Source organism: Gopherus flavomarginatus, chromosome 2, assembly GCF_025201925.1.
Source record: "Gopherus flavomarginatus isolate rGopFla2 chromosome 2, rGopFla2.mat.asm, whole genome shotgun sequence".
NCBI classification, from domain to species: domain Eukaryota; kingdom Metazoa; phylum Chordata; order Testudines; family Testudinidae; genus Gopherus; species Gopherus flavomarginatus.
Window position 1 is genome coordinate 172,771,719 of NC_066618.1, and position 25,506 is coordinate 172,797,224.

The following is a 25,506-nucleotide window of genomic DNA, read 5'->3' on the forward strand; positions in this document are numbered from 1 at the left end:
AGTCATGAAGGTTTAAAGGAGTGTTGCTATTTGATATGCTGCTCCTCTACATGACAAATTCACAGAATAAACACATTGTTCCATCAGAAAAGTTATCGTTTCTGTCACTTATCAGACCACCTTTCCATTTGAGTGAGATTCTAGGCTATGCATTAGCAACCGTCTCAAGGAGAAAGCCATAATTCCCTAGACACACAATGAATTTGCTTTTCCTTTTATCTCTTCCCTCTGCCCCAACTAGCCTCACTGCCAAGATGAGTTCTGTCCACTACCTTGTTTCTCAACAGAAGGAGCAGCAAAAGTTCATATCAATTTTTGAAATATCTAACCAAATTACTCTGCATCTAATGACCTGTGTAACACTGAACATACATACAAACAAAGTACACCCTAAATTTTAAAAGCAAAACTACTGGCTGCAAATGCAGTGAAACAAATAACTCCTTGGCAAGAAAATTAAACAAGATAATAGGAAGATAACAGCAAATGTAGACTGACTCTGAGCTGTACTATCAAAATCAATTTATCATAAAAAAACAGCACAAACATACGGTACTTATACTCAATGGGTTTGACAAGAAACAGAAATTCATTTCTTTTTTATCTATCTCTCTCAAGATAAGGGAGTAAGCTCGCAGATAAAGACCTGGGAAATCAGATCTGCAAAGTATCACTTTGCAATCGTATTTCTGAAGTACACCAATTTTCACTGTAACCCACTGCACTTCATATGAAACTTTACTTCAGTAAACGTGAGAAATATGCCTGGGTTTCGTGAGAAATATGCCTGGGTTTTAATTCTATACACATTCTGGATATAATAAATACTGATAATAGAGACCTGGCATTTTGATAGCATTTTCCTTCCTCTTTTTTTCAGCTAATTACACGCCCATCAGTGTAGTATTTGTGTGGATGTGGAAGTGCTTTACAAAATACAACATTTGATATAATTTCTATGAGGAAAGTATAATCCTATTTTACAGCTGAGGAAACTGAGATACAAAGGTCACATAAAGTTCATGGTGCTGCTGGGAACAAAGCTCAGGTTCTTAATAATTCAACTCTGCAGTGATTAAAACATACAGATCTCAAAATGTTGGCTCAACGATTTCTACTCCCAAACAAAACAAGACTGTTTTTAATATCTTTGGTTTGGAAGCAGACTGAATTATTTCTTTAAACAACAGACAGAACAATTTTAAACCTAGTCATGATCAAATGGAGTCTTAAAATAAAGACACGATAGAAGAAAAATGTTCAGTCTGATCACATCTTGTACTGGGTAAAACAAAGACTGATAATTAGTTTGTATAAGTGATACAGGGGTCCTTACTTGTATAGAGGAATGTCTGGCTCTTTTCCTTCCGTCCTGAGAGTCAGGCAGCATTGCTGAAGCTGGGATTTAGGGTCATTCCAATCCTGATTTAAAATGAATTCCTATAATAAATCCACAAAGATGGTTTGAGAGTTTGCAGTAACTGCTCAAATCGCAATGATATATGAAAATATGAAGCAAAGTGACCTTACCTTTAATCGTGGAAAAAAGCACACGTTCATGAAAGTGTGAACATACTCCAAATCCTTATCAATGTAAAGAGCAGCAATAAAAGCTGAGAAACAAAATATTTAGGTATTACTACCCACACAAGAGGAGTGTAGTGCTTTGCACTCTTATAGCACTATAAGAGTAATTGAAAGCACTTTAAAATCATCAACAAACTAAGCTTCACAACACTGCTGTGATGTGGGAATTGTTGTTACCACTGCTTTACAGGGGAGGAAACTGAGTCAGCAAGAGGTTAAGCAACTTGCCCATGTTCACACACACAATCATTTATAGAGCCAGGAACAGAATCTGGCTCCTAGTCCTGTGATTTAACCAGCAGACCAGGACTTAGAAATAAATCACTATTGGGCACACAATAAATGCTTAGGTATAAATCACTGTTTGTGAATAGTTTCCATTTACTAAAAGGATTTGGCAAGAGCCATCAGATCTTAGCTTCTCACACAATGTATTAAAATGCACTGGATACAGATTAACTTTCCTGGAACAGTATTTATTACCATTTCACCTGCCTTGGAAGGAGAACCACAAACACTTTCATAAATGGATTGAGGGGCTTGCTCTGTGTGTCTCTGTACTCTTTGTGGAAATGCTATTTTGAAACCTCCTATTGAAATTCAGTGAAGCACAGAGTACCCCTACATTCTGGATCACTTTTTCCTCTCTTTTGCTAATAATGAGAGCATGTCAGAGTCACTACCTCTGATCTGTCAGAACTCCTGTCCCCCGACTCAAATGCCAATAAATTTTTACTCTTAGGGACAAATTTTTGATATCACCTATACTAACCCCCCATTTCTGAGCCCACAATTTTGCACCTGCAGTTCTTTGGGGGATACGAGTTAGGTCATGTAAACAAATAAGTACTTGATTGCTCCTGCAAATTGGATACTTAGGCATCTAAATCACCTTCTTTGTGTCTTCTTGTAGGGGATGCAAAAAGGGAGGCTAGTATTTGAATACCTGGCCCTTGAAAGTGGTGATTACTTACTGTAGCTGGAGATTCTTCAAGATGCGTGGTCCCTATCTGTAATCTACAAGTGGTATGCATACATGCCGTATGCCTGAGTCTGGAAATTCTTCAAAGCAGTGCACCCTAGCAAGGGTATAATAGGCAGTGTGGGTCAACACCTCTCCAATTCCTTTTCTTATCACAAATCCAACAGGATCCTAAGCAGAGAGGATAGAGGGTGAGAGTAGAATACAGATAGGGATCACACATCTCAAAGAACCTCTAGTTATAGTAAGTAACTTCCACAGCTTCTTTGAGTGATGGTCCCTATGTGTATTCCACACATGGGTGATTGGCTAGCAGTGTTTAGACTGGAGATGAGTGTGAGGAGGCTGGTAACAAAGATGCTTGCAATACTGCCAATCCCACCACTGCATCTGCAGCCAAGGCATGGACTAGATCATAATGTGTCTCAAATGTGTGGATCGAAATCCAGGTGACTGTTCTGCAGATGTCTTGCAGCAGAATATCTGATAGGGATACCATGGAGGTATCCTGTGCTCCCTGCTCCAGGGGGAGGAATATTTACTAACTTGTAGCACTCTAAGATGCATCCCGAGATTCACTTAGAAATCCTCTGGGAGGAAATTGGCTTGCCAATGGGACTTCTGTGCTATCGTGATAAAAGAGTCTTGGTGATTTCCTAGTAGGTTTGGTTCTTTGCAGGCAGAACACCAGGGCACACTGGACATTGAGAGGGTGAAGTCTCCTCTCTTCAGAGGAAGCATGGGGTTTTGGGAAAAATACAGGTAAATATTATTTGATTGATGTGGAACTTGAAAACAATCTTGGGGTGCAACTTTGGGTGCAGTCAAAGAGAAACCTTTTCTTTGCGAAACACAGTATAAGGAGATTCCACCATGAAGGGTTCAAGCATGCCAATCCATCTAGCTGACGTGATAGCTACTAAGAATGCCACCTTCATGGGCAGGTGGGCCATAGTACAAGTCACCTTGGGTATGAAAGGTGGACTAGTGAGCTTGGACAGGGCAAGGTTAGGGTCAGATTGATAGGTAGGTCTAAGGACCGATGGGAAGGTCCTGATCAGGCCTTTCATGACTCGTACTGTAGTTTGGTTAGTAAAGAGAGATCGTCCTTCCACTGGAGGGAGGAAGGGACTAATATTGCTGCTAGGTGTACTTGTAGCAAACTAACAGAAAGACCTGAAGTCTTCAAGGATAGGAGATAGTCTAGAACAACTGGAATGGTTAAAATATCTGGAGAATGTTAGTGCAGTTGTGCACAGGTTGAAAGGATCAGTTGAATGGGAGCTGAACATGAGCATTCTATTTCTGACACCCATTCAAAAACAAGGCCATGAGATGCAGTGTGCCTGGATTGGGATCCTTGGTCTTCCACCTGCTGTGGGTTAGGAGATCTGAGAATAGGCAAATTCTGATTGGTGGGCAGGCAGACTGTTAGAATTTCCATGAATCAGAACTATCTAGGCCAATGAGAATGATGTTGGCACCGTCGAGACTTATCTTCCCTATGACCTGTGGAAGCGGAGAACTGGGAGGAAGGGCACATCAGAGGCCATTTCTCCAAGACATCAGCAGAGTATTGCTTTGGGAATCGCAAACCCTGGCTCCCCTGGCATAATATAGGGGGAGCTTTCTGTTTGTTTGGGACGCGAAAAGGTTGCATAGCAGAGTTACTCACTGTGCAAATATCTCGCTCAGAACTGTGTCATGAATCTCCCACTCATAGTCTATCAATAAGCTCCTGCTTAATTTGTCTGCCAAGGAACTGTGAATTCCAGGAAGGCACGAGGCCTGTTTTGTGATGCAGTTCCTGACACACCAGTTCCAAAGACTGATGGCTTCCTGTCCGAGTAGATGAGATATTGCTCCTCCTTGTTTGTTTATATAGTGGTGATATTGTCCAACATTATCTGAATATGGAGTGAGTGCATATGCAGAAGAAAGGCCTTGTATGCCCTCAGTTTCAGTATGTAGTCTGGTCCCTTAGAGGTCCCAGTACCCTGATCAGTGTGGTTCTCCAGATGAGCAGCCTACCCCAAAAGGGAGGCAACCATCACAATGGTGGTCTTGGGAGTGGGAGTGATGAAGGGAACTTCCGCCATGACCTTTTCCGGGTTCAACCACCAAGTCAGATGATAACTCTGGTAAGAATGACCAGGAGTTGATGTGGTCCTTGCTTGGCTGACAAATCGAGTGGAGCTGAGCCGGCAGGCACTATAAGTGGAGTCTGGTGAAAGGAGTCATGTAGGTGCATGCAGCCATGTGGCCCAATAGTGAGAGGTACTTGTGTATTGTGATTCATGGATTGCAGGTTATGGGAAATCAAGGTGCTCAGTGCATGAAACCTTTCTGAGGGGAGAAACAATCTTGTGAAATACATGTCCAGCTTTGCCCCTATAAAGTTTATTGACTTTGTGGGTAACAGAACAGACTTCTCTTCATTTATGCACACATTTAAGGTTGTTCAGAGTTGTATGAAACACTGTGGTGATGACTCTATGTTCTGACAAGATCAGACCAGGAGCCAATCATCCAGGTATGGAAATACTATATATTCTTGGCATCTCATCCGGTCTACCACCATAAGAAAAACCTTTATAAATACTCCGGGTGCCACAGTGAGCCCAAAGGCGAGGACTAAAAAATGGAAGTGCTCCTGGCTTACCATAAAATGCAGGAACTTCCTATGTGATGGGTGAATGTCCACATGGAAACATGCATCCTTTATGTTGAAAGCCACGAAACATATCCCTTCCTGAAGGGAGGGGATTATAGATGCTAGCCTAATTGTCCAGAACTTCCGCTTTCAAATGTTGAGTTGTTGAAGGTTCAGGATGGGGCTCCACCCTCTGTCTTTTTTGGGAATTAAGAAATAAGGGGAATAAAGCTTTCTCCCATGTTAATGAGGTGGAACATGATCTATTGCCCTGCAGTGAGGGAAGCTGCTTCCCACTGAAGAATCACCTTGTGAGAATGATCCCTGTAGCGGGGGACCAGGAAGGGGATGTGTGAGGTGGAAAGGAAAGAAACTCTATGGCATTTCTCCAGACTCTATGGATAATCTCCAGAATCCATCTGTCCACAGTGATCTTGTTCCAGTTGTGGGCGAAGAGTGAGACAGCCCTCAAAGATGATGGGGACATGGTGATTGGCATCAGTGATGGTACGTGGGTCTTGAGCAATACATCAAAAGTGGCCCCTGGCTGGTGACAGAGAGTGATTAGAGGCTGTAGCAGTAGAAGGGGCTGAGAAGTGAGGTCTCTGAATCTTCTGGTGTTGGCATGCTGGTTCAGCTGTGCGCTGGTAATAATGTGCATGAGAAGGGGGTGGCCTAATTCTATAGGGTTGCCTCTGATGTTTCCTTCTAGAAGTCGGGTTATAAATCCCCAGGGAATGCAGAGTTGATCTCAAATCTTTTAGTGAGTTCAGGGACTCATCCATTTTCTCACTGCAGAGATTCAATATGTCAGAAGGGAGGTCCTGGACCTCCCTAGGAAACCCTCGTAATTGTAGCCAGGAATCCCTTCTTATAACTAGACCAGTGTCCAAACTTCTGGAAGCTGTGTCAGCCACATCCACTGCAGACTGGAGGGCTACCTTTGCCACCAGCTTCCCCTTATTGAATAGAGACTGAAATTGGACCCTATCTTCTGTGGGATGCTTGTCTGTGAAGTCTGGATGCCTGGAATAGGTATTAAAATAGTATTTTGTAACAACGCTTGGTAGTTAGCAGGAACAAAATACCATCTCCTGGCCCTTTTCAGTGTAAAAGGCAGAGGATGCTGGCGTGTTCCATACCACCCTAGCTGGTTCTACTATGATGGGTATGGCCACCTTACTCAGTCCCTAAGACTGCATGATCCAGGAGCCAGTGTTGAAGGTTCTGGGTCTCCTCTAATAGGATCTGTAGATCACTGGACATTTTTTGTAACGGCTCCTGCTATTGGCAAGGGTCATTCGGCAGAGAAGGTGAGGAAGGAGCAACCACTTCATCTGGAGTTGATGAAGAGGCAACCAACGGAATGTTGGTACCTGCTGCTCTGGTTCCACCTCTTCCTCCTCGTACACGAACGAACCAATTGGCAAGAGGGAGAGGAGCGACATTACTCTTGAGAGGGGCTTGGAAGCCTGCCGTATGTATCCCACGAACAACAATAAGGCCAGAAAGAGGAGTCAACAGGTTGTGGGGGACCCTAAGGAAATTGATATCAGCGGTCCCAGGCGGAGCAGGGGGTTGTACCGAGTGGAATGGTGGGTGTAACCTCTCGACTGCCTATTGGGCTCAACTGTCTCTATGAAGATACCAGTCAGAGAACTGCTCAATAGATAGTGGCAGTGCCATCGGTACCAGGGTAGTCCTGCCAGATGGTTGGAAGTGAAATGATTCCCAGGACACTGATGTAGACTCCTACAGCAAAGGAAGGACATATTTCCTCTGGTGTTATACAAGTCTCTGTAGGACCTGGTGTCCAAGGAGTTCCCATAGATCCAGTATATCTGCAGCAACTGGATGGTCTTTAGATGGACGAAGCATTACCAACATTGAGGCTGGACCAGCACTCATAGATGGAACCAATCAATGTCTGTCTTTGCACGTTGGTACCGAAATGACCAACTGAACTGGCAGATCTTTCTTTTTATGCATCTTGCCCTCTGATCTTGGGGTCTTCATGGAGCCAGTTCATTAGGTTTCATTTGTGATGTCTCACCTGACCTGGACTGGCTTGGGGAGGAAGCTCGTTTCTTATAGACAGTCCTCAATGGGGATATGTTTCTGCATCAAAAATCGTGCCATTTATTCTCATGGGGAACCCTGGAAGAAGAATTCTTGCGCTTACATGTTGAAAGTTAAACACCAAGGCACGTGCTTGGACAGGTGCTGCTAGGCAGTTAAGGTCAATGTTCCGGGGGGTCTCCCTGGCCTAGATTGGAAAGGTGCCTCATAGTCTTCTCTATCAGGTGCTTCTGCAGGTGAAGCTCTCAGGCTTCTTGAGTTCTGGGTTGGAAGGAACAACAGATACTGCACTTTGCAGAGATATGTGCCTCTCCCAGACAGTACAAGAATTGTTGTCATTCTTCACTAATGGAGATGGATCAAGGGCAGGAGACACAATTCTTGAATCCTGGGACTCTGGGCATAGTTCTGGAGCCAGAGAGGAAACTGGCTCCAGAACCTGGGAGAAACACACTATACTATAAACTTCTTAACTACTAATCTAAAAGCATAACTATTTACAAATGTTTTCTTGATAGGTAATGAAATGATGGGAAGGAAGACACAATTCTGACTCAGGCCATGCAGTGGTAAGAAGCAACTGGAGATGCATCAACTCGCACTGCCTATTATACCCTCGATTGGGAGCACAAGGAGAGCTACCGTCCATGTGTGGGCCAAGAGACACTGCTTTGAAGAATTTCTAGAGTTGGGTGCGTAGCAAGCATGTGTACCCATGTGTGGAATACACGTAGGGATCATCACTTGAAGAAGTGTCAATCTGAAAATAGCAACATCCAACCAAAAAACAGAGTTAAAACATATATTTTAAAATAATACTACTTTTTAAATGGAATTATTAAACAAGTCCTGGGGGAAAACAGGCGGTTTAAATACCTGGTAGAATGAAGGCCTTTATTTCCATACTGTCTCAATATACTTATTCAATGTACCGGTAGTCACAAAGAAGCTTCCCCTATTTTTTCACATGCTTTTAGTTTTTAAGTATTAAATATTTAATTAAGTAATTAAGTATTTAAGTATTCTGTTACAGTCTGATTAAGACCCATATTGGTACTCACACTCCAAGAGATCAGCCAAAGTCTTAGTCCGAAGAGCCACAGGTCTCTTGGTCTTGTCATTAGTGATGGCAAATTCCTGCATACCCAGTTCTTCTGCTACTTTGGCCTGTGTCCTGTTGTTCACCAATGAGCTTCGCAACAACTGAAACCACAAAAGAGTCCCACCCAGTTTTAACATTAGGTAAGGTTAAACTATAAGAGTAAAGCAGTTTGTTAGGTCCTTGTCCCCATGAGTTTACTGCATTTCTCTTCTCAGCACATTCTGATTTCTGCTGGTGTTTTTACACCCACTCTATCACTGGAGAGTCTCCATTTATTTCTGATCCAACTTTTGTTTCATTGTCCCTTCTTTCTACTATCTGTCTCCCTTGTTCCATTCCAGCTGATGGTAAGGAAGAGGATGACTCGGAAGCTGACATATTACAGTGCTCCAGTACCACTGGTCGGAGCAGCAGCATGAAACTGACTAGGACTCTGTGCATTAGTCAGTTTTATTGTGCTGCTGGTGCCCAGATGATATAGCAGTGCAGGAAGAAGTGCACAATCACGCTGATGGAGGATTCTAAGAGAGCCTCCTGCTTAGAAAGAAGGTGCAGTTCCCATAATCCTGCATTACATTTAAAAAAATTGGTGGTGTTCCTCTTTAAAAACAAATGCCTTCTCCTCATCACTCTATTTCTTGTATTGATTTTGCTGGAAGTATATATGCTAACAAAATCTGAACATGTTTTACCATAGGAAATATAGACAAACAAGCACAATATCCTGAAATCCACACACATACAGTACATCCAAAGTGTAAGAATATTAGTACCCAGGATTAAAAACAAAGATGCTCTCTATGTTAAAGCAAGGAAGACTACTACTACACAACTAGCAAACCCGGTTCATAATTCCATTAGATTGGGGGTGCGAGGGAAAGGAAGGATAAGAGATGGACATTCCTGGCTAGTTGGTATAAAGCATAGCTTTGAAGTCAGTGTAGCTAAGCTGATTTATGTCAGCTGAGGGATCTGGCTCTGATTGTTACAGTACATGGCCACTGGTTTGTAACTAATTGAGGAGACAACTGTATTTTAACTGAGTCTCCTGGTTTGGTTATAGTAGTAATGTAGACATGGTAAGTATGGAGCTCAGCAGAAAACATGGTTACATAAAAGCTTTACAGACATCTTAAACGTGGTTTGGGGTTTTAATTCAGCTTGAGTATCTCCTGATTATTGAAGTTAAGGAGTTTCAAAATGGAAAAGTGTAACTAAAAAGAGCATGAGCCTTTTTCTTTGAGGACTTCATTGAGGGCTGGTCTACACTACGGGGGAAAATGGATCTCAGATACGCAACTTCAGCTACGTGAATAACGTAGCTGAAGTCGACGTATCTAAGATCGAATTACTCACCATCCTCAGGGCGCGGGATCGATGTTCGCGGCTCCCCATGTCGACTCCGCAACTCCGTTGGGGTTGGTGGAGTTCCGGAATCGATATAAGCGCGTTTGGGGATCGATATATCGCGTCTAGATGAGATGCGATATATCGATCCCCGAGCAATCGATTGCTACCCGCCGATACGGCGGGTAGTGAAGATGTAGCCTAACTCAGCCAAAGGTCAGGTGTCTATTACAGGAGTGGGTAGGTGAGGTTCTGTGGCCTGCAATGTGCAGGAGGTCAGACTAGACGATCACAATGATCTCTTCTGACCTTAAAGTCTATGAGTAAAAACTGTCACTTTCTTAAATAAAAAGAAACAAACAAACAATCCAAGCCACCCAGGGTGGAGAGATTGCATATGCACACATTGCTCCCTTTTGAGTTCCATGTCACATTCGTTCAGCTTATTAGACAAAAAGTTTTATGCTGCCTGGGTCCAGTGTGTCAACTGAGCTTATGAAAATCAAGATTTATTCTCAGTACTTGATATTTCATCTCTGACAATAGATAAATAAAGACCAGTATGGTCATGATTTTTTTTTTTTTTTTTTGGCAATGATGTATGAAGCAGACACTCACAACTTGATCTTCATAAACTAGTCTGACTGCAAAATCAGCATATCACTCCCTCCCTTCTTAACTCCTCTCTCCTCTCCACACCTTTCCACTTATTCATCTGCTTTCAACAGCACCCAAGTCCCAAAACAAAACAAAATCTTACTTAACTACAACATAAAACCTATGAGACCAGAGTGCTGAACAGCCATGACATATAAATGGCTGCCTGCTATAACACTGTAAGCTTTTTAGGGCAGAGATCGTCTTATTCTGTGTTTGTACAGTGCCCAGCACAATGGAGTCCTGGTCCATGAATGGGGATCCTAGGAGTTATGGTAATGCAAATAATAAATGCTAATGATATATACAATACATGTATCTCAAAGATGGAACAAACCAGTGGTCCATCTAGTCCACTCTTCCATACAAGGACCCGCCTCCCATGTAGCCAGAATCTAATGAGGACCCTGATACACTTTAGTAATATAGGAACAACAGAGTCATTGCAACACTCCAAACCCCACCCATTGCGACTTCCAGGCTGGGAACCCAATCTACTCCATTATGGAAGGTGTCTCCTACACTTCAGCAACTACACTCAGCTGGAGTTAATTCCAGATATATAGTTAACTTTGTCTGACACTTCTGCGTTCATCCAGCATATTACACACAGGTACTGGCAGGTAGAACTATTGTGGACAAGAAGCCTTTCTTAACTTCTAACTTAAACCATTCTTTCTGAAACTTCAGCTACACGTTTATACCCTTGGCAGAACATACCTTATTCCCATTAGCTATCTGGAAAGTGTTCATAAAATTTCTTCTCTATTTCCCTTTTTCCAAGATATATATGACTAACTTCTTTGTAAACAACTACTTCACACTGAGAATCAGTTTTGCTGCCCTCATCTGAAAATTTATCATTACCTTGACTTCCGTGACCAATGCTGTGCACAAACTGCAGATATAGCAGTATGTTGATACACTATAATTACTTTAGATGGAAACATGTCCCTAAATGAGGATAGACAGACAGACAGAGACAGATATAGATAGATAGCCTAATGTTCGCTGGTTCTCTCCAAGTTACTCACCACCACTCCAACTACCTCTCAAATTTAAATCGATGAAAAGACAATTATCTCAATTATTAATGTCCTAGCTTTGTATCTTCATCTACAAACTTGGACTACATGTAACTAGTTCCACTTTCCAAGTCATTAATGACTAAATTAAACAACACTAAGCTATACTGTTCATTGTCCTGAGGATTTAAAGCCATTAATTATACAGTAACACTCCATACCAGCGGTTCTGAACTGGCAGCCTGTGGACTGCTTGCGGCCCAATCTGCACACAGTTACGGCCCATGTGACAGCCTCAGGGCCATACAGGCAGTATGTATATTATGGGAATGTGGCCCACATAACACATAGAGAGCTGCATATGCAGCCCACAATGGTCAATAGGTTGAGAACCACTGTTCTATACCCTTCCTGCCAAATAGTTCTTGAGAGATTGATTATACTATATTTGCACCGATGCCTACATTTTTAAAGGTGACCTGCAAAGGAAAAAAAAAATGTGTTTGTGCCCTTCCCCCCACCTTTTTTTAAAATTCTTTTTGATGACTAAAACTGGTGTGAAAAGCTATTTTTTCTGTTTAATGTTTTCTACATTAGAAACTCAGGCCTTATTAAATCTGAATTTCCTGGATGAATGTATGGATGGCATATATTTTACATGAAACTTGATAAATTAATAAAATTATTTTTATCTATATTGTTTACTTTGGAGGGAAGGGGTTATTTCTGTAAACATCTGTACCTCAAATGCCTAAGAAACATATAAAAAAAAATCCTTGTTAAAGATTCAGCATCTCCATCCCTCCCATTAAAGCCTGAGAAAACTCATCTTAACATCTCTGAAATCTCTAACCAATCCTCTAGCTAATTTTAGGAAATTTTAGACTTGACAGTCCTGACAATTTGCAGTGTTCTTTTTTCATTTTGTATTCCAATTAATGCTTGAGTATCTGAGAAAATTCTGCAGTATAATTCTCTTCTCCACAGATAATCAGGCCATAAATAACCATCTACATTCAACTACTCGACCAATCTGCAAGGCTATCTATTGAAACACTGCCTACCAAAGTGCACTCAGAAGATGCTCAAAGGCCCAAAACCTGGGTTCCTACGCAGGATATGCTGGTAAACTATGGGAATCAATAATAAATTGTTAGAAATAATGAGACTAATGGACAGACCAAGGTAAAACAAATTGTAATGTCTGGGAGGAAATCAACATCATTTCACAGTGACAACCACAGAAAATGTAAAAAAAAAAAAAGTTGACTCAATAGTCTGGCAGACATGAATAAAAATTCATGTTAGATGTCTGTCTAACAAACACTCTTTCAAACACTTGTGTTAAACAAGCACTACCTGGGGGTCTCTGTGGTCATCAGTGTGATAACAACCACTACTGATCCATTTTACAGAGGGAAGAAATATTATTGCACTGGCTTCATAAATTAACATTTCCTGTCCATTGCAAGATTCACATATTTGAATTAACAAAGATTTATTCAGAACAGGGGACCTGAAGTTTCTGTTATTAATCAAATACAGAATAAGTCACTAACTAGCTTCTCTTATCATTTTTGTTTCTGTCCCACATTTGCTCTCCTGGACCGCATGACTGATGGTATTCTCACCGTTAAGTGCCCTTCGTGATGATCAGGGAAATGTATGAATAAGTATTCAGTGGCTACCAATTGCATTATGGAGTCGCCCAGGAATTCCATCCTCTGATTGTGGCCTCTGAAAAATGAAAACATCAATGTGGGAAGATCAATAAGCAGTCCGGGGGGGGAAAACCATGCAAATTAAAAAATATAGTAATTTAAAAGCAAGTGTAGTTCATTTTTAAACACATTTAACACAATTTTCTGGTGTTAACTAGATGTGATGAAAACAATTCTTTATACCTGTATATTGACTTTCTGGAAAAAGCAAAGGAGGTAGTTACCGTTAAACAAAATTACTAGACCACAGATGTGGGACTAACTAGGGGGTACAGGTTGGTGCTAAATTTATTTGGAACAAGGTCCCAATACTGCAATTTTTTTGAATGCAAATAAACTGCTGTGTCTGTTGATTTCAATGGATCAGCTGTCTCCCCATACATGACTACTTAAAGGATCAGGGCCTAACTCTACTTTAGGTTCGGGATTGGGGTCGCCAGGTATTACTCTATTATTTATATTGTGGATGCACCTAGAAACCGCAGACATGGATCATACTCCACTGTGCTAGCGCCTGTACAAACACAGAACAAAAAGACAGTCCTTGCTCCCAAAAGCATGGGTTTACTTTTCCCACATCATGTTCATGTGAACATATTGCATTACTGCATCAGGGATAAAGAACTGATATAGCACTTTGAACTGTGATTTTCCTCTTGCCATTTATGAACCCCTCACATGAACATATCTCTCATGAATTCTTCCTCTTGTAATCCAATCCAAGCTGTTACATGGTGCTGTTAAAATGGGGCAGCTAACATGCTACAAAATGTCACGCTCTGCTGCAGCAATTCAGGGTCTCTGATGACCTCAGGTTGCACTATTAGATCATGACCTTCATTAAACATACATAGTTGTTTCTTATTATAAATATGGACCATTAAGGAAATCAGCAGTAAGATTAGCATAGTTAAGCATAGGATTCTGCTTTATACTCACAGAGTCAGGTGGTTAAATCCCACAGTTCTCAAAGTAAAGGCTCGTGCCAGAAGCCGAACATGAGTAAAAATTACTCCAATTGCTTCCTCAAACTCTGTAAGTTTCTGGAGAACTGGGGAAGTCTCAATAAGTTGCCGATCAGTGTTTGATTCTTGCAGCTGTAAATAACAAATGCAAATTAACGATAGAAGGCCACTATACATTTCAAAGAAAAAAGATCTGAGAAAGCAGATCTTCTGAAAACCACTGGCCGTTTGTGAGGGAAAACAGAAACGTCCACTGTGTATACACACAAATATCAACCTCACACTTGGACTGACACTTGGATAATCGAGAAGCAGACCAAAAGGCCAACAAAAAAACCAACAAACCCTACTACTCCCTCCTTCCTTTCTTTAAAAACAAAAAGAAATGACAAAGCTTTAAAATATAAAATTTAAAAGGACAATGTTCAGGTAATTTCTAATAATATTTACAATGGTATTCTTCAGGCTGACTCTGCCCAAGAGCAGAGAGAATCAGCACCAAGTGGGGATGTAGGTGGTGTCTGGGCCAAAAGAGGAAATGAAATCTTCAGCCCAAATGAGTGGGAGCAGAAAAGAGAAATAATTAGTGATAACCTGTGGTGAATAAATGGGTAGCACTAGCTCCAATGCAAGTTGTACCCATGCAGCAGCACAGATCACTAGCGGGAGAGGTTAAAACAAACAAACCAAAACCAAAACCAAAACCAAAAACACAGAACTGTTCATAGCCTCTGGCAAGAAAGCAAAGTGCTGTGTGACTTGTTGGGAATATCTACTGCAGCCTGGAAAAACCCTAGTCAGTAGGGAAAGAGACACAGGTCTCTACCAAGAAAGGTGATGGCTGAGGAGTGGGAGCCTAGAGCGGATGCCCTTGGTGGGCCACAGATACAGTTGCCCTGAACCACAACGATGTTTATCTATGGTACTTGTATGGCTCCCATCACCATAGTATCTGAGTATCTTACTATTTTTAATATATTTATCATCACCACACCTCTTTGAGATAGAATTGTTATATTATTCCCATTTTACAGATGGAGCACTGAGGCACAGGGAGCTTAAATTACTTGCCCATTGTACACAGGAAGTCTGTGGCAGACCAGAGACTTGAACCTAAGGCTCCCACATTCTCTATTAGTACCTTAACCACTCAGTGACTTTCTAAATTGATGAGAAAAGAGACTGATTAAATTTCAGACTTGCCAATATTTTAAGTGTCCATGTAATAGTAAACTTACTGGAATCACTGTTAAAAAAATAACCATGCTATATTAGAGAAAAAAAATAGCAATACGTTTTTAAGCAATTTGATTCAAACCCGTTGACCTCCCATGATTAAGTTAGGATCTAAATGCTGAGGTCAATAAAATATGCACAGACTGTTTTTGTACCTGGTTTCTGGGTACAATAGATAAACAGGAGGAAGACAAAGTTACTTCACACTAGGTTTATCTTGCCAATGTAATCCCTTGGGGTTTAGAGAGGATGGCCCCTTTAAATCTTCTTCATAAGGTGGGAGGGGGAGCAGTAAGAGAAAGGAGGAAAACTCCAGGTGGGGCTCTGGGGCAGAAGAGAGAGCGAAGGGCTGCAGTAAGCAGGCCCTCCAAAAATGAAGTGGCAGAGAACCTGCCTGAAGCCTGGGAAGGACAGGGCGGCCGATTGGGGACAACCCAGGACAGGAGCCAGGAGGAGCACTGTGCCAGGGAGGAATTGCCCGAGAAGGACAGGACAGAGCTGGACCCCATATCACAACTGCCCAGAGTTGCATGGGGCTGTGAGCACTGGGGCTTGTGACTCTGCACTGGGAATAAGGAGGGAGGTTGTACCTAGTTAAGAGGGGAGGTGGTCGCTCTGTGTGGCTTTGCAGAGAGCGGCAGAAGAGGGCACCAGAGAGGTTTGTCGGGGAAAGTTCACTGGCGCCAAAGATGAACAGGAGTACGCAAGACTCAGCACTGGACTGGAACTTTGCTCAGGCCTCCTGAACTCTGTGTGCAGACACATTGCTCAGTGTCTGCCCTTCTAGACTGTGCTACCCCTGGGACTGTGAGGCCTTGGTTTGAATGCAACCCTGTTTTACCGCTCCCCCTATATTTCCCCTGGTTGTTTTATTTCCCCTGGTTGTTTCTGTCCTCTCATCCCTCTGTAAATAAATATTTCCCTTTCTTATATCCATTGTACTTTTCCAGTGTGTGTGTGTGTGTGTTCACTCTGGGGGTTTAGAACAGATGTTCCTGGGGTGGAAGAAACTTTTCCTGCTGTGTTCCTGTGCGCACTTTCTCTTGGCCAGAACTGCCTACAGAGCAGACTCCATCTTGGCCACGAGGGTGCTAAAGTTACACTGCAAATCCACACATATTTTAAACACAGGCCATGAGGCAGGAAGCTTGTTATTTACAAAAATTCACAAAAGCAAATATGGCTACTTGATAGTAAATATTCCAAGATATCACCACAGCTGAATGCCACTGAAAAGCATACTTAGAAATAAAATAGAGCTATGAAATTTATGATAGACAAAGGCACACTTACTTGGAGTGGGTGTAGTGGGTAATTAAGCCATACTTCCTGTAGGTCCTGCAAACATTGAGAGATGCCTTTAGTGCTCAAGGGAGTCTTTTAACAAATTCCACAGTACTAAATAAGATGGCATTACTTGAAATACTGAACTGTTTCAGATGCTGACACTGCTTATTGCAAATTCAATAGTGCCAGCAATCTCATTTTTAAAATAGGGTATTCACTACTCAAACTGTCAGTAGTTCTCCCAGTGAGCTTGTGTCGAAGAGGCAGAAAAATCCTTGAACCAAATAAAAACAGTTTAAAAAACAAGAAAAAATATTTGTTGAAGCTAATAACTGAACTTTACTTCCCACCACCTGCTTCGCAGCAAGTTTAAGATTGACCAAAAGCCAAGACTCATTAATTCCCTGGCCATCGTGCTAGTGGTCTCTTCAGTAGTATAACTATAATTTATAAGCACTAGCGCCCTAAATGCCCCATCACCCAAATACTAAGTTCTTTTTGAATGTGTAACATGCCCAGCCCCTACTCCAAAAGGCTTACAAGCCAGTTTTACAAAAGGCCACAAGTCTGTGCGCCAAACAATGAGAAGAAGGAAGAGGGTAGGGGGTAATGAGAATGCATAGTTACATAGGCTAGTAATGTGCACACATCCATGACGCTGAATAAAACATCTTAAAAACATATAGATGAACAACAACAATTAGCAAATATCAATCCTCACTGGCCCTCTACATAGCCAATTTGGAACAGACTTTAACTGTGCAGTTAGACTGATGGTGGTTGAAACAGCTAGCTTTAACACTTGGAGGGCTACAAAAAATAGTTCCAATACATTTTAATACCTTTAAAACAATGTTTGTGTTACATACCTGGCATATACTGAACACATGATGGTATGATGTGGTTAAAAAGTTTTATTAGAATTCATTTCCTGAGTTGCATAACTCATTTAGGTCCGCAACACTCATGGATAAAAATACCATCTCATACATATGCTGTTAAAATTTTTATTTTATATAATCATATATTCCCTATTTTATTTACTATTTTAAAAAAAAAAACAAACCAAAACCCTAGATTAAAAAAATGTTAAAGTTGCAAGGTCAAGCACTCAAAAGTTAGGAAATGCCAGAATTAAGGGCTCCCTCTGAATTTCAAACAATGTACTTTTAATATAGTTTTTTTAATGTAATTTCCTAATTAACCCCCCCCTTAAAAAAATTCTATCATTTAGAACTATATTGACCCCCCACAAAGATCAGCAGCTAAGTTGGAACCTTTAAATCCATAGCACAGACGTCTACCATTTGTAATAACTGTTTAAATGGAGTTCTACAAGATTCTTGCACTATTTGCTCTTCTTCATGTATGCCAACAAGCAAACAGAATCAAATTAATGTTACTTTGTTTCCAAAAGGACCAGTACAGCTCAGTATTATAAAATGCTGTTTTCATTACCTTTGAACTAAAAAATACCAGATGTAGTTTATTCTACCCCAGCCGCCAAATATAAAAAAAATTGTGGTTTTAATTAAACTGACAAAATTAACATGTAAATGAATAAAACGTGGTTTTTAAAAAATAGTAACTCAGCCAACAGGAAAACAAATACCATGTCATTAAAGAGCAAACGTCCAAATAAGTGTTTGGCTTCCTCTAGGCTTCCCTCCAGGTAAACAGCTCCTATATGGAAGGAACAATATACAATAGGGTAAAAATGCACTAGTTTTCAGAAAAGTACAAAATAAAGACTATAAATCCCCCCTTCCTCCCTCCCCATTCCTGCCTCCCCTCCAAAAAAAAGAAACAGCAATTGTGGTAATAGCAGTTGTGGAAACCACAAGTTTCTCACTCTCTACCTTTGTAATTAAAATGCAAAATGAATTTTTCTGCGAAATGTAAAGAGTATCAAATCAACAGTGTAAAACAAAGAGTAAAAAATTCTTAGAATCCTAACAAGTTACATCAATGATACAAAGTGATATGCCAGAACAATGAACTTTAACAGCATTAGCTTCAAGTAATCCTGTTTTTATAGGTGTTTTCAAGTAACCAGCTACTTAAAATTCTCTCGTACACTTGATATGTGGACATTTATAACCAAGAAATAACTTACAGCAGCCAGGGAATTTATTTTGTCCCTTTGGCTTTCCCGTATCCTGTGTGAATCTTTGCCAGAACTACTCTCAACATTTCAAACCGATCATTACACACACACACATCCATTAATATTTTGTTTCCCAAACTGGCATCAGTGTGTGGGGTTTGTATTTTATTTGGAGTTAAGTTTAATAGTGAATACTGCTTTTTTAAAAAATGGCTTATATCATAGTTCTGAATACTGGTATTGCTAGGACCTAGTAGCAATTTTATATAGGAATGAAGTTTAACTGATATATTTTGGATCCTTTAGTGGTTTTAGATGGAAACAAACCTTTTGATTTGGGATCCCGGGGGAATCTCTCTTATATTGTATGGTGTAACAGGTATACCTGTCTTGTCAAGGCCTCCCGTTGAGACCCATGGCTCTGCTACACCCTGCCTCAGAAGAAAAAACAGCAAACATGGGTCCTCCAGGCCTTTCTAGAGAGGCCTCATAAGACGCAGCCAATCAGAGGCCAGGTGGCTTAGTTAAAAGGAGCTGCAGGGCCTTGGATTAGGTCAATTCCTGGCTGTGACCTGAGCAGCAAAGAAGGGTGCTCTGCTTTGGCTACAGGGTCTGAGAGATAACCAGAAGTTGAGTTCTGGCTGCATTTTGCTTTCTGCAAGGAGAGAGTAGACTTTAGAACTGTAACCCTAAGGTAATGGGTGAAAAGAAAGAGATCCAGTGGGAAAATGCCCAAGAAAAACAGTAGCAGCTAACTGAAGGAGTTAAAGGGAGCAGTGTGAGATTGCTGTCCATAGGGTACCTGGCTGGGACCCGTAGTAGTGGGTGGGTCCAGGTCCCCGCAACAACCACTGGCCAAGTATCCTAAGCCCCAGGAAGAGGATAAGGTATGTTTAGAAGCTAAAGCAACGGGCTGGAACGGGGCTGAAGACCTTGGTATGGCCAGACAGACTGTTTTATAAACTCTTGTTTATCCCTCTTCAAGGGGACTGAACTTGAGTGATGACCTGGCTGGAGAGATGGGGCAATGTGAACTGGTGAAGACAAAGAGTCTCCAGGGGAAAAGTCCTAGGGATGCTGCTCTATAACAGGCCAAGGAAGGACTTAAAGTTAGCCCAGAAGGGACTCAAAACTGAAACCAGAGACAGGGCTGTAAACACTAACAACGGCATAGCAATAATCCTTGTTGGTCCTTTGTTACCCCAGAAGGGTTTCATTCGTGCATCATGTATGGCTTGGCTGGAGGGCTGAGACACTGAAGTCCTGTCTAGTGAGGTAAGCAGCTGACAGGGTGCCAGGAGTGGAGAAGAAGTGCAGGATTACACCTAGCTGGCAGGAGGCACTGACCAGAGGTGAGTGCCCCATCACATATGGCAATCTGCAAAGCAACATTAAAAGTGGATGTCCAGGACTGTCATCCATTCTATTACTTCCGACAACATGGAATGAATCAAGGCTGTGCCCCCGAAGAATGACTAGACATTCCATGGTTTGGATGCCTTCTCCGTATTCACATATGGGCTGTCTTTCACTTTCCATCTGTTTAGTAGGTAGCTTCAATACTGAGTGAGATTCCGATGTGGTTGGCTGTGATCCATATCTTAAGTAGCATGGTGAAGTCAGGCAGTTGGTGCTGAGGTTTCTCTGAGATGTTTTCTACTCGGTGCCCTAAGAATTCAGTTCGACTCTAGTTTCATCACCTAGGTTCCTTTATTTGGTGTACAGCAAAGCTACGCTGAATTGATCAGACTCAAACATAGGGGATGGGTATAGGGCAGACGTGGGCAAACTATGGCCCACAAACCACATCTGGCCTGTGGGACCGTCCTGCCCAACTCCTGAGCTCCCGGCTGGGGAGCCTAGTCCCCGGCCCCTCCCCAGCAGCCACGCCACCGCAAGGGCCTCACTTTGGCCTGCCACTCCCGCTGGGCAGCGTGGGGAGCACAGCTGGCTCTGGTTAGGTGTTGTGGCTGTGAGCTCCTGCTGCTGGTAATGGGGGCAAGGGGTGGGTGGGGGGTTAAGTAAGGGAGCTAGGGGTTCTGGGAGGACTGTCAGAGAGAAGGGGGTGGTTGGATGAGGCGGAGGTTCAGGGGGGTGGTCAGGGGATGGGGAACAGGGAGGGTTGGGAGTGGGAGTCCTGGGGGACCTGTCAGAGGGCAGGATAGGGGTAGGGAGGGCAGTCAGGGGACAGGGAGCAGGGGAGTTTGGATAAGGGTGTGGGATCCCAGGGGGCAGTTAGAGGCGGGGGGTCTGGAGAGAGGGTGGTTGGGGACAAGGAGCAGAGGGTGGTTGGATAGGGGGTGGGAGTCCTGGGGGCTATCAGGGGGTGGGGGTGTGGATAGGGGTCGAGGCATTCAGGGGACGGGAGCAGGGGAGTTGGATAGGGGGTGGGAGTCCCAGGAGGGGCCGGTTAGGGGACAAGGAGCAGGGGAGGGTTCTGAGGGGGGCAGTCGGGGTGGGAAGTGGCGGATACAGGGTGGGGGCCAGGCTGTTTGGGGAGGCACCGCCTTCCTAACCCGGCCCTCCATACAGTTGCACAACCCCAAAGTGGCCCTTGGGTCAAAAAAGTTTGCCCACCCCTAGTATAGGGTATAGCACACATCCAAAGTTACACAGAAAAACTTTTCCTTATACATTTTTGCCAACATTAATAATCCATTGTGAGCAGTGTTCCAGGGGAGCCAGCTGAGGTTACCCAATTAGGGTGAACTGCAACAAACGGGGCAGTCAATCCCCAAAGCTTGTGGATATTTTAATACTTTATATTTACCGAGCCAGCACAAAAGAGCTTCTTTATTACCTCACTGGTTACTCGGAAGTCCAAACAACACAGTTCCCTTACAGTAACCCAGCCTCAGGCTTTTATCCAAGTAACCAAGTCAAATATAAGATTTCTGAAAATCTCATTTCATCATATAAAAGAAAAGGATCTAGCAATCTCAAAGGATCAGACACGTTACCTGCCAGGTTATTGAATATTCCAGATCTTACCCAAATACACACTTGTCAATTTTTTATTAACTAAACTAAAATTTATTAAAAAAAGAAAAAAGAGAGAGAGTATGGTTAAAAGATCAATATACATACAGACATGAGTTCAATTCTTGAGGTTCAGATACATAGAGATGGTGAGCTTTCTAGCTGCAAAGAGTTCTTTTAGAATTTAGTTCATAGGTCATAGTCCAATATCATATTCAGGGAAGACAAGTCAGTGCTGGGATCATGCTTCAATGCCGGGGAAGCTTAAGCCACCTCAGCCCTTGCCCTGCCCCCTTCACTGAGGCCCTGCCTCTGTCCCGCCCCTTCTCTGAGACCACGGTCCTGCTCACTCCATATTCCCTCCCTCTGTCGCTGGCTCTCCCCCACCCTCACTAACTTTTACCAGGCTGGATCAGGCAGGGAGTTTTGAGGCAGAAGGGGGTGCAGGGTGTGGGCTCCAGGAGGGAGTTTGGGTGCAGGAGGGGGTGCAGGCTCTTGGAGGGAGGTTGGATGCTGGAGGGGATCTGGGCTTTAGGAGGGAGTTTGGGGGCGGCTCTGGGCTGGGGCACGGGAGGGATGCCAGCTCTGGCCCAGCGGCACTTACCTCAGACAGCCCCTGAAAGCAACCTGCACATCCCTCTGGCAGCGGTTCCTAGGAGGCACTATCACTCTTTAATATTTATATCAGCTAAATGCTTTTGACACAGTGTGACAGAATATACCCGTGTTCACACTGTACACACTATTGTAATAATGTTTGTGTAGGATATGCCTTGTGAGCTATCATTTAAAAATCTCATAATCTGCTGATCAGTAATATCAAGGCAAGTGCATGTAGTAGCGTTATATGAGAAGTTATAAACATAAGCCGAGATAATGACTAAAAATAGATTTTCAGAACAAGTCTGGGAAGTAGCCAAACCAGTTCCTAAGAGACAAAGGACAAGCTGACACCTCAGCCAGGTGTAAACAAGGCTGATGGACCATTACGTGCTAAATGGCAATTCTTTGGCAGGACAGGGGGCAGGGGCAAAAAAATCCACATCTTAGAAAAGAAACAGCATGGAGTTCCCTTCCACACAGACTGCCTGTTGCCTTGCTCCCAACTGGAAATGCTTCTCAAAGAGGAGACAGGACTATAAAAAGAAGGGGCAGACACCGCAAGACACCACACACTCTCTCTCTCTCCCTGCCCATTGTATTCACTGCACCTGAAAAGACAAAGGAAGCAGCTGCTGCACTCTGGGGCAAGAGCCCTGACCTAAACAGTTTGGTCAGTAATACTGTTGAAAGCATGCGGTGAGAAAACTTTTCTTTGAATCTAATGTAGATCAAGTTAGGCACCAGTAAACGTTTTATCTTTATTTTCTTGTAACCATTACTGACTTTGATGCCTCATTACTTGTATTCACTTAAAATCTCTCTTTGTGGTTAATACAACTGTTTTTTTAATTGTTTTATCTAATCCAGTACATTCAAGTTGAAATGTCTGGGTAACTCCACCAGGGGTAACAAGTTGTGTGCATGTTATTCCCTTGAAGGAATACGGACTTTCTATATTTGCACTATCTAGGAGAGGGCTGGGCAGTACAAGACATACATTTCTGGGGGGAGAAATCGAAGACTAGGCGTGTGTTGGAGTCACCCTGTGGTAATCTTTAAGGTGCGGCTGGCTGGCTGCAGCATGCACAGACATAATTGGGAGTGACTGACATGCTGGAGGTTATTTGTGAGCAGTCCAGGTAGCAACAAGGCTTTGTAAAGGGCAACCCAGGTTACAAGGCAGAGATGACACAGCTACACATTGGTCTGGAATGTACCCTGTTATGTCACACCCAGCCATGGAACTTTGGATACTTGGATGACCTTGTGATTGCATCCAAATGAGCATGTCCACACATGCGGAATGCATCCTCTCAGATCTGAAAAAGCTGGAGGAGCGCTATAGGTTATGGCGACTCAGACCAAACGCTTGGAAAAACAGCTATGTCCTTTTTCCACCTGAGCAACCAACTTGAATGTTACCGTCCAGAACACCAAACTCAGGCACAAAGATTTCCTAAAATATCTTAGCGTGATTCTGGATCATAACCTCACATATTGCCAACATCTGACAAAAACCACCGCCAAGATACAACCAGGTGCAATAAAATTCACAAACTAGGTGGGATCAGTCAGGGCACAGACACTCTGACCTAACTGAAAGCGGCCTTGGCCTTCCTCTTCTCAGCAGCTGAATGGTACATGCCAGTATGGGCAAGTAAAGTACATACAAAACTTGTCAACATGCAGTTGAACACTTATAAGAATTGTCACAGGATTGCTGAAGTCAACAACAATGATCTAGATTCTTGTCCTCGCATATATTTATCTTACCACCATCCCTTCGGAGAGAAGCAGCAATAATACAAATAGAGGAATGCGTGTTAATGCACCCAGATTATAAGGGAGATGACAAACTATAGTACCGCTAATAATATTGGCAGTAATTTGTATTATGGGAAACCTCACTTTGACCACTGTCAGAAGACAGGATACTGGGTTAGATGGACCTTTGGTCTGCCCCACTATGGCCATTCTTCTTTTCTTTTCTTTTTTTCCCTTTCATATAGGCTTTAATGTCATTAAAAAATGCCAAAGTTAACTTTTGAGGGCTTGACTTGGCAACCTTAGTAATGTTCTTTTAATGTTTTTTGTGTGGTATTTCCTAGGTTTTCAAAAAGGAAAACAGGAATTCCATCATGTGGCATCATATTGACACCTACATGGATCATCAGAGGGGTTGCAGCCTTTATATCCACTACACAGAACTCTGGCAATGGAACTGACAGAGTAACTGATAGCAGTAGTATGTTTCCCCAGCTCCTTATCTGATCTGTGTCCCTCCTCTGCCACCCCGGTCAACTGGCTACCATTCTCCCCCTCACACACACACTGTTTTCCCCACCAGCTCCCATTCCCAGTCTCCATACCTGACTGGGCACAACCTTCTTCTCCTTCCCTCCCCACTTTCCTTGCCTAGCCAGCCCCAGTTTCTCTCCCACACTTCTAGTCCCAATCAAGTATTTTCTTTGCTTCCCTCCCAGAGTTTGTTCCCTTTCTATAAGAATCAGATGGCTTTCTCCTCTGCAGTGCCTAGGTGCCCTGTGTTAGCGGGAGAGATGTCATTGAGAGCACAGGAGAGACAGACTCCCTGCTCTCAGTTTCAGTGTCCAGACCCTCCCCAGATCACAGTCACTGGAAAGAGCCATTACAGGGAAAGCCCAGCTTTGCTCCAGGGCTGGAGGGACCATGCTCAAGTGCTCTGTGAGGATGGCATACATGCAGTCTGGTCATACGTAGGAGCTGTAAGGGGATGAAGCATGCTCAGTTGCTCTGGGGTGATGGTGCATGCACAGTCCACTCAGCACTAGGAGCCGTGAGAGGCTTGCATATGCTCAATAAGGGCAGAATCTTTGGAGTTTTTAGCTGCTAAAACGTCTCTACTGAGTATGTTTGAACTGTGATTTTTTCAAAGTCTTATAACTTGGTCAAATATGGGCCAATTTTCCACAGGAATTGTCACGCTGTCTAGAGAGGCTCACAACTGAGAGTGCCTGTCTCAGGGTAGAATGTCAGAAAACAAGGGCAGAGAGCCCAAACTGGTGCTGTGTTCTATAATTAGATTTCACCAAGCCAGTAACAAATGTGAACTCCTGGATCATTATACCAGTCTTACCATGGAGTCACAGACAGACCCCTTAGACTCTCCAGTCTATCTTGCCACCCAGACAAGCTTT

The 25,506-nt window shown here is 42.8% G+C and overlaps 1 protein-coding gene across 3 annotated transcripts in view; it reads right to left on the reverse strand.

Annotated features, from left to right (window-relative positions):
- The window catches only part of DROSHA (drosha ribonuclease III), a 113,492-nt gene that overhangs the window by 5,027 nt on the left and 82,959 nt on the right, over window positions 1-25,506 (reverse strand). For all 3 annotated transcript variants that reach the window (XM_050939847.1, XM_050939846.1, XM_050939848.1), the window contains 7 exons: window positions 18,254-18,324; window positions 16,648-16,692; window positions 14,093-14,250; window positions 13,064-13,169; window positions 8,363-8,504; window positions 1,531-1,613; window positions 1,337-1,440 (listed from right to left, as the gene is read on the reverse strand). In XM_050939847.1, coding sequence (XP_050795804.1) covers window positions 1,337-1,440; window positions 1,531-1,613; window positions 8,363-8,504; window positions 13,064-13,169; window positions 14,093-14,250; window positions 16,648-16,692; window positions 18,254-18,324 — 709 coding nt within the window. The remainder of the gene's footprint in view (window positions 1-1,336; window positions 1,441-1,530; window positions 1,614-8,362; window positions 8,505-13,063; window positions 13,170-14,092; window positions 14,251-16,647; window positions 16,693-18,253; window positions 18,325-25,506) is intronic.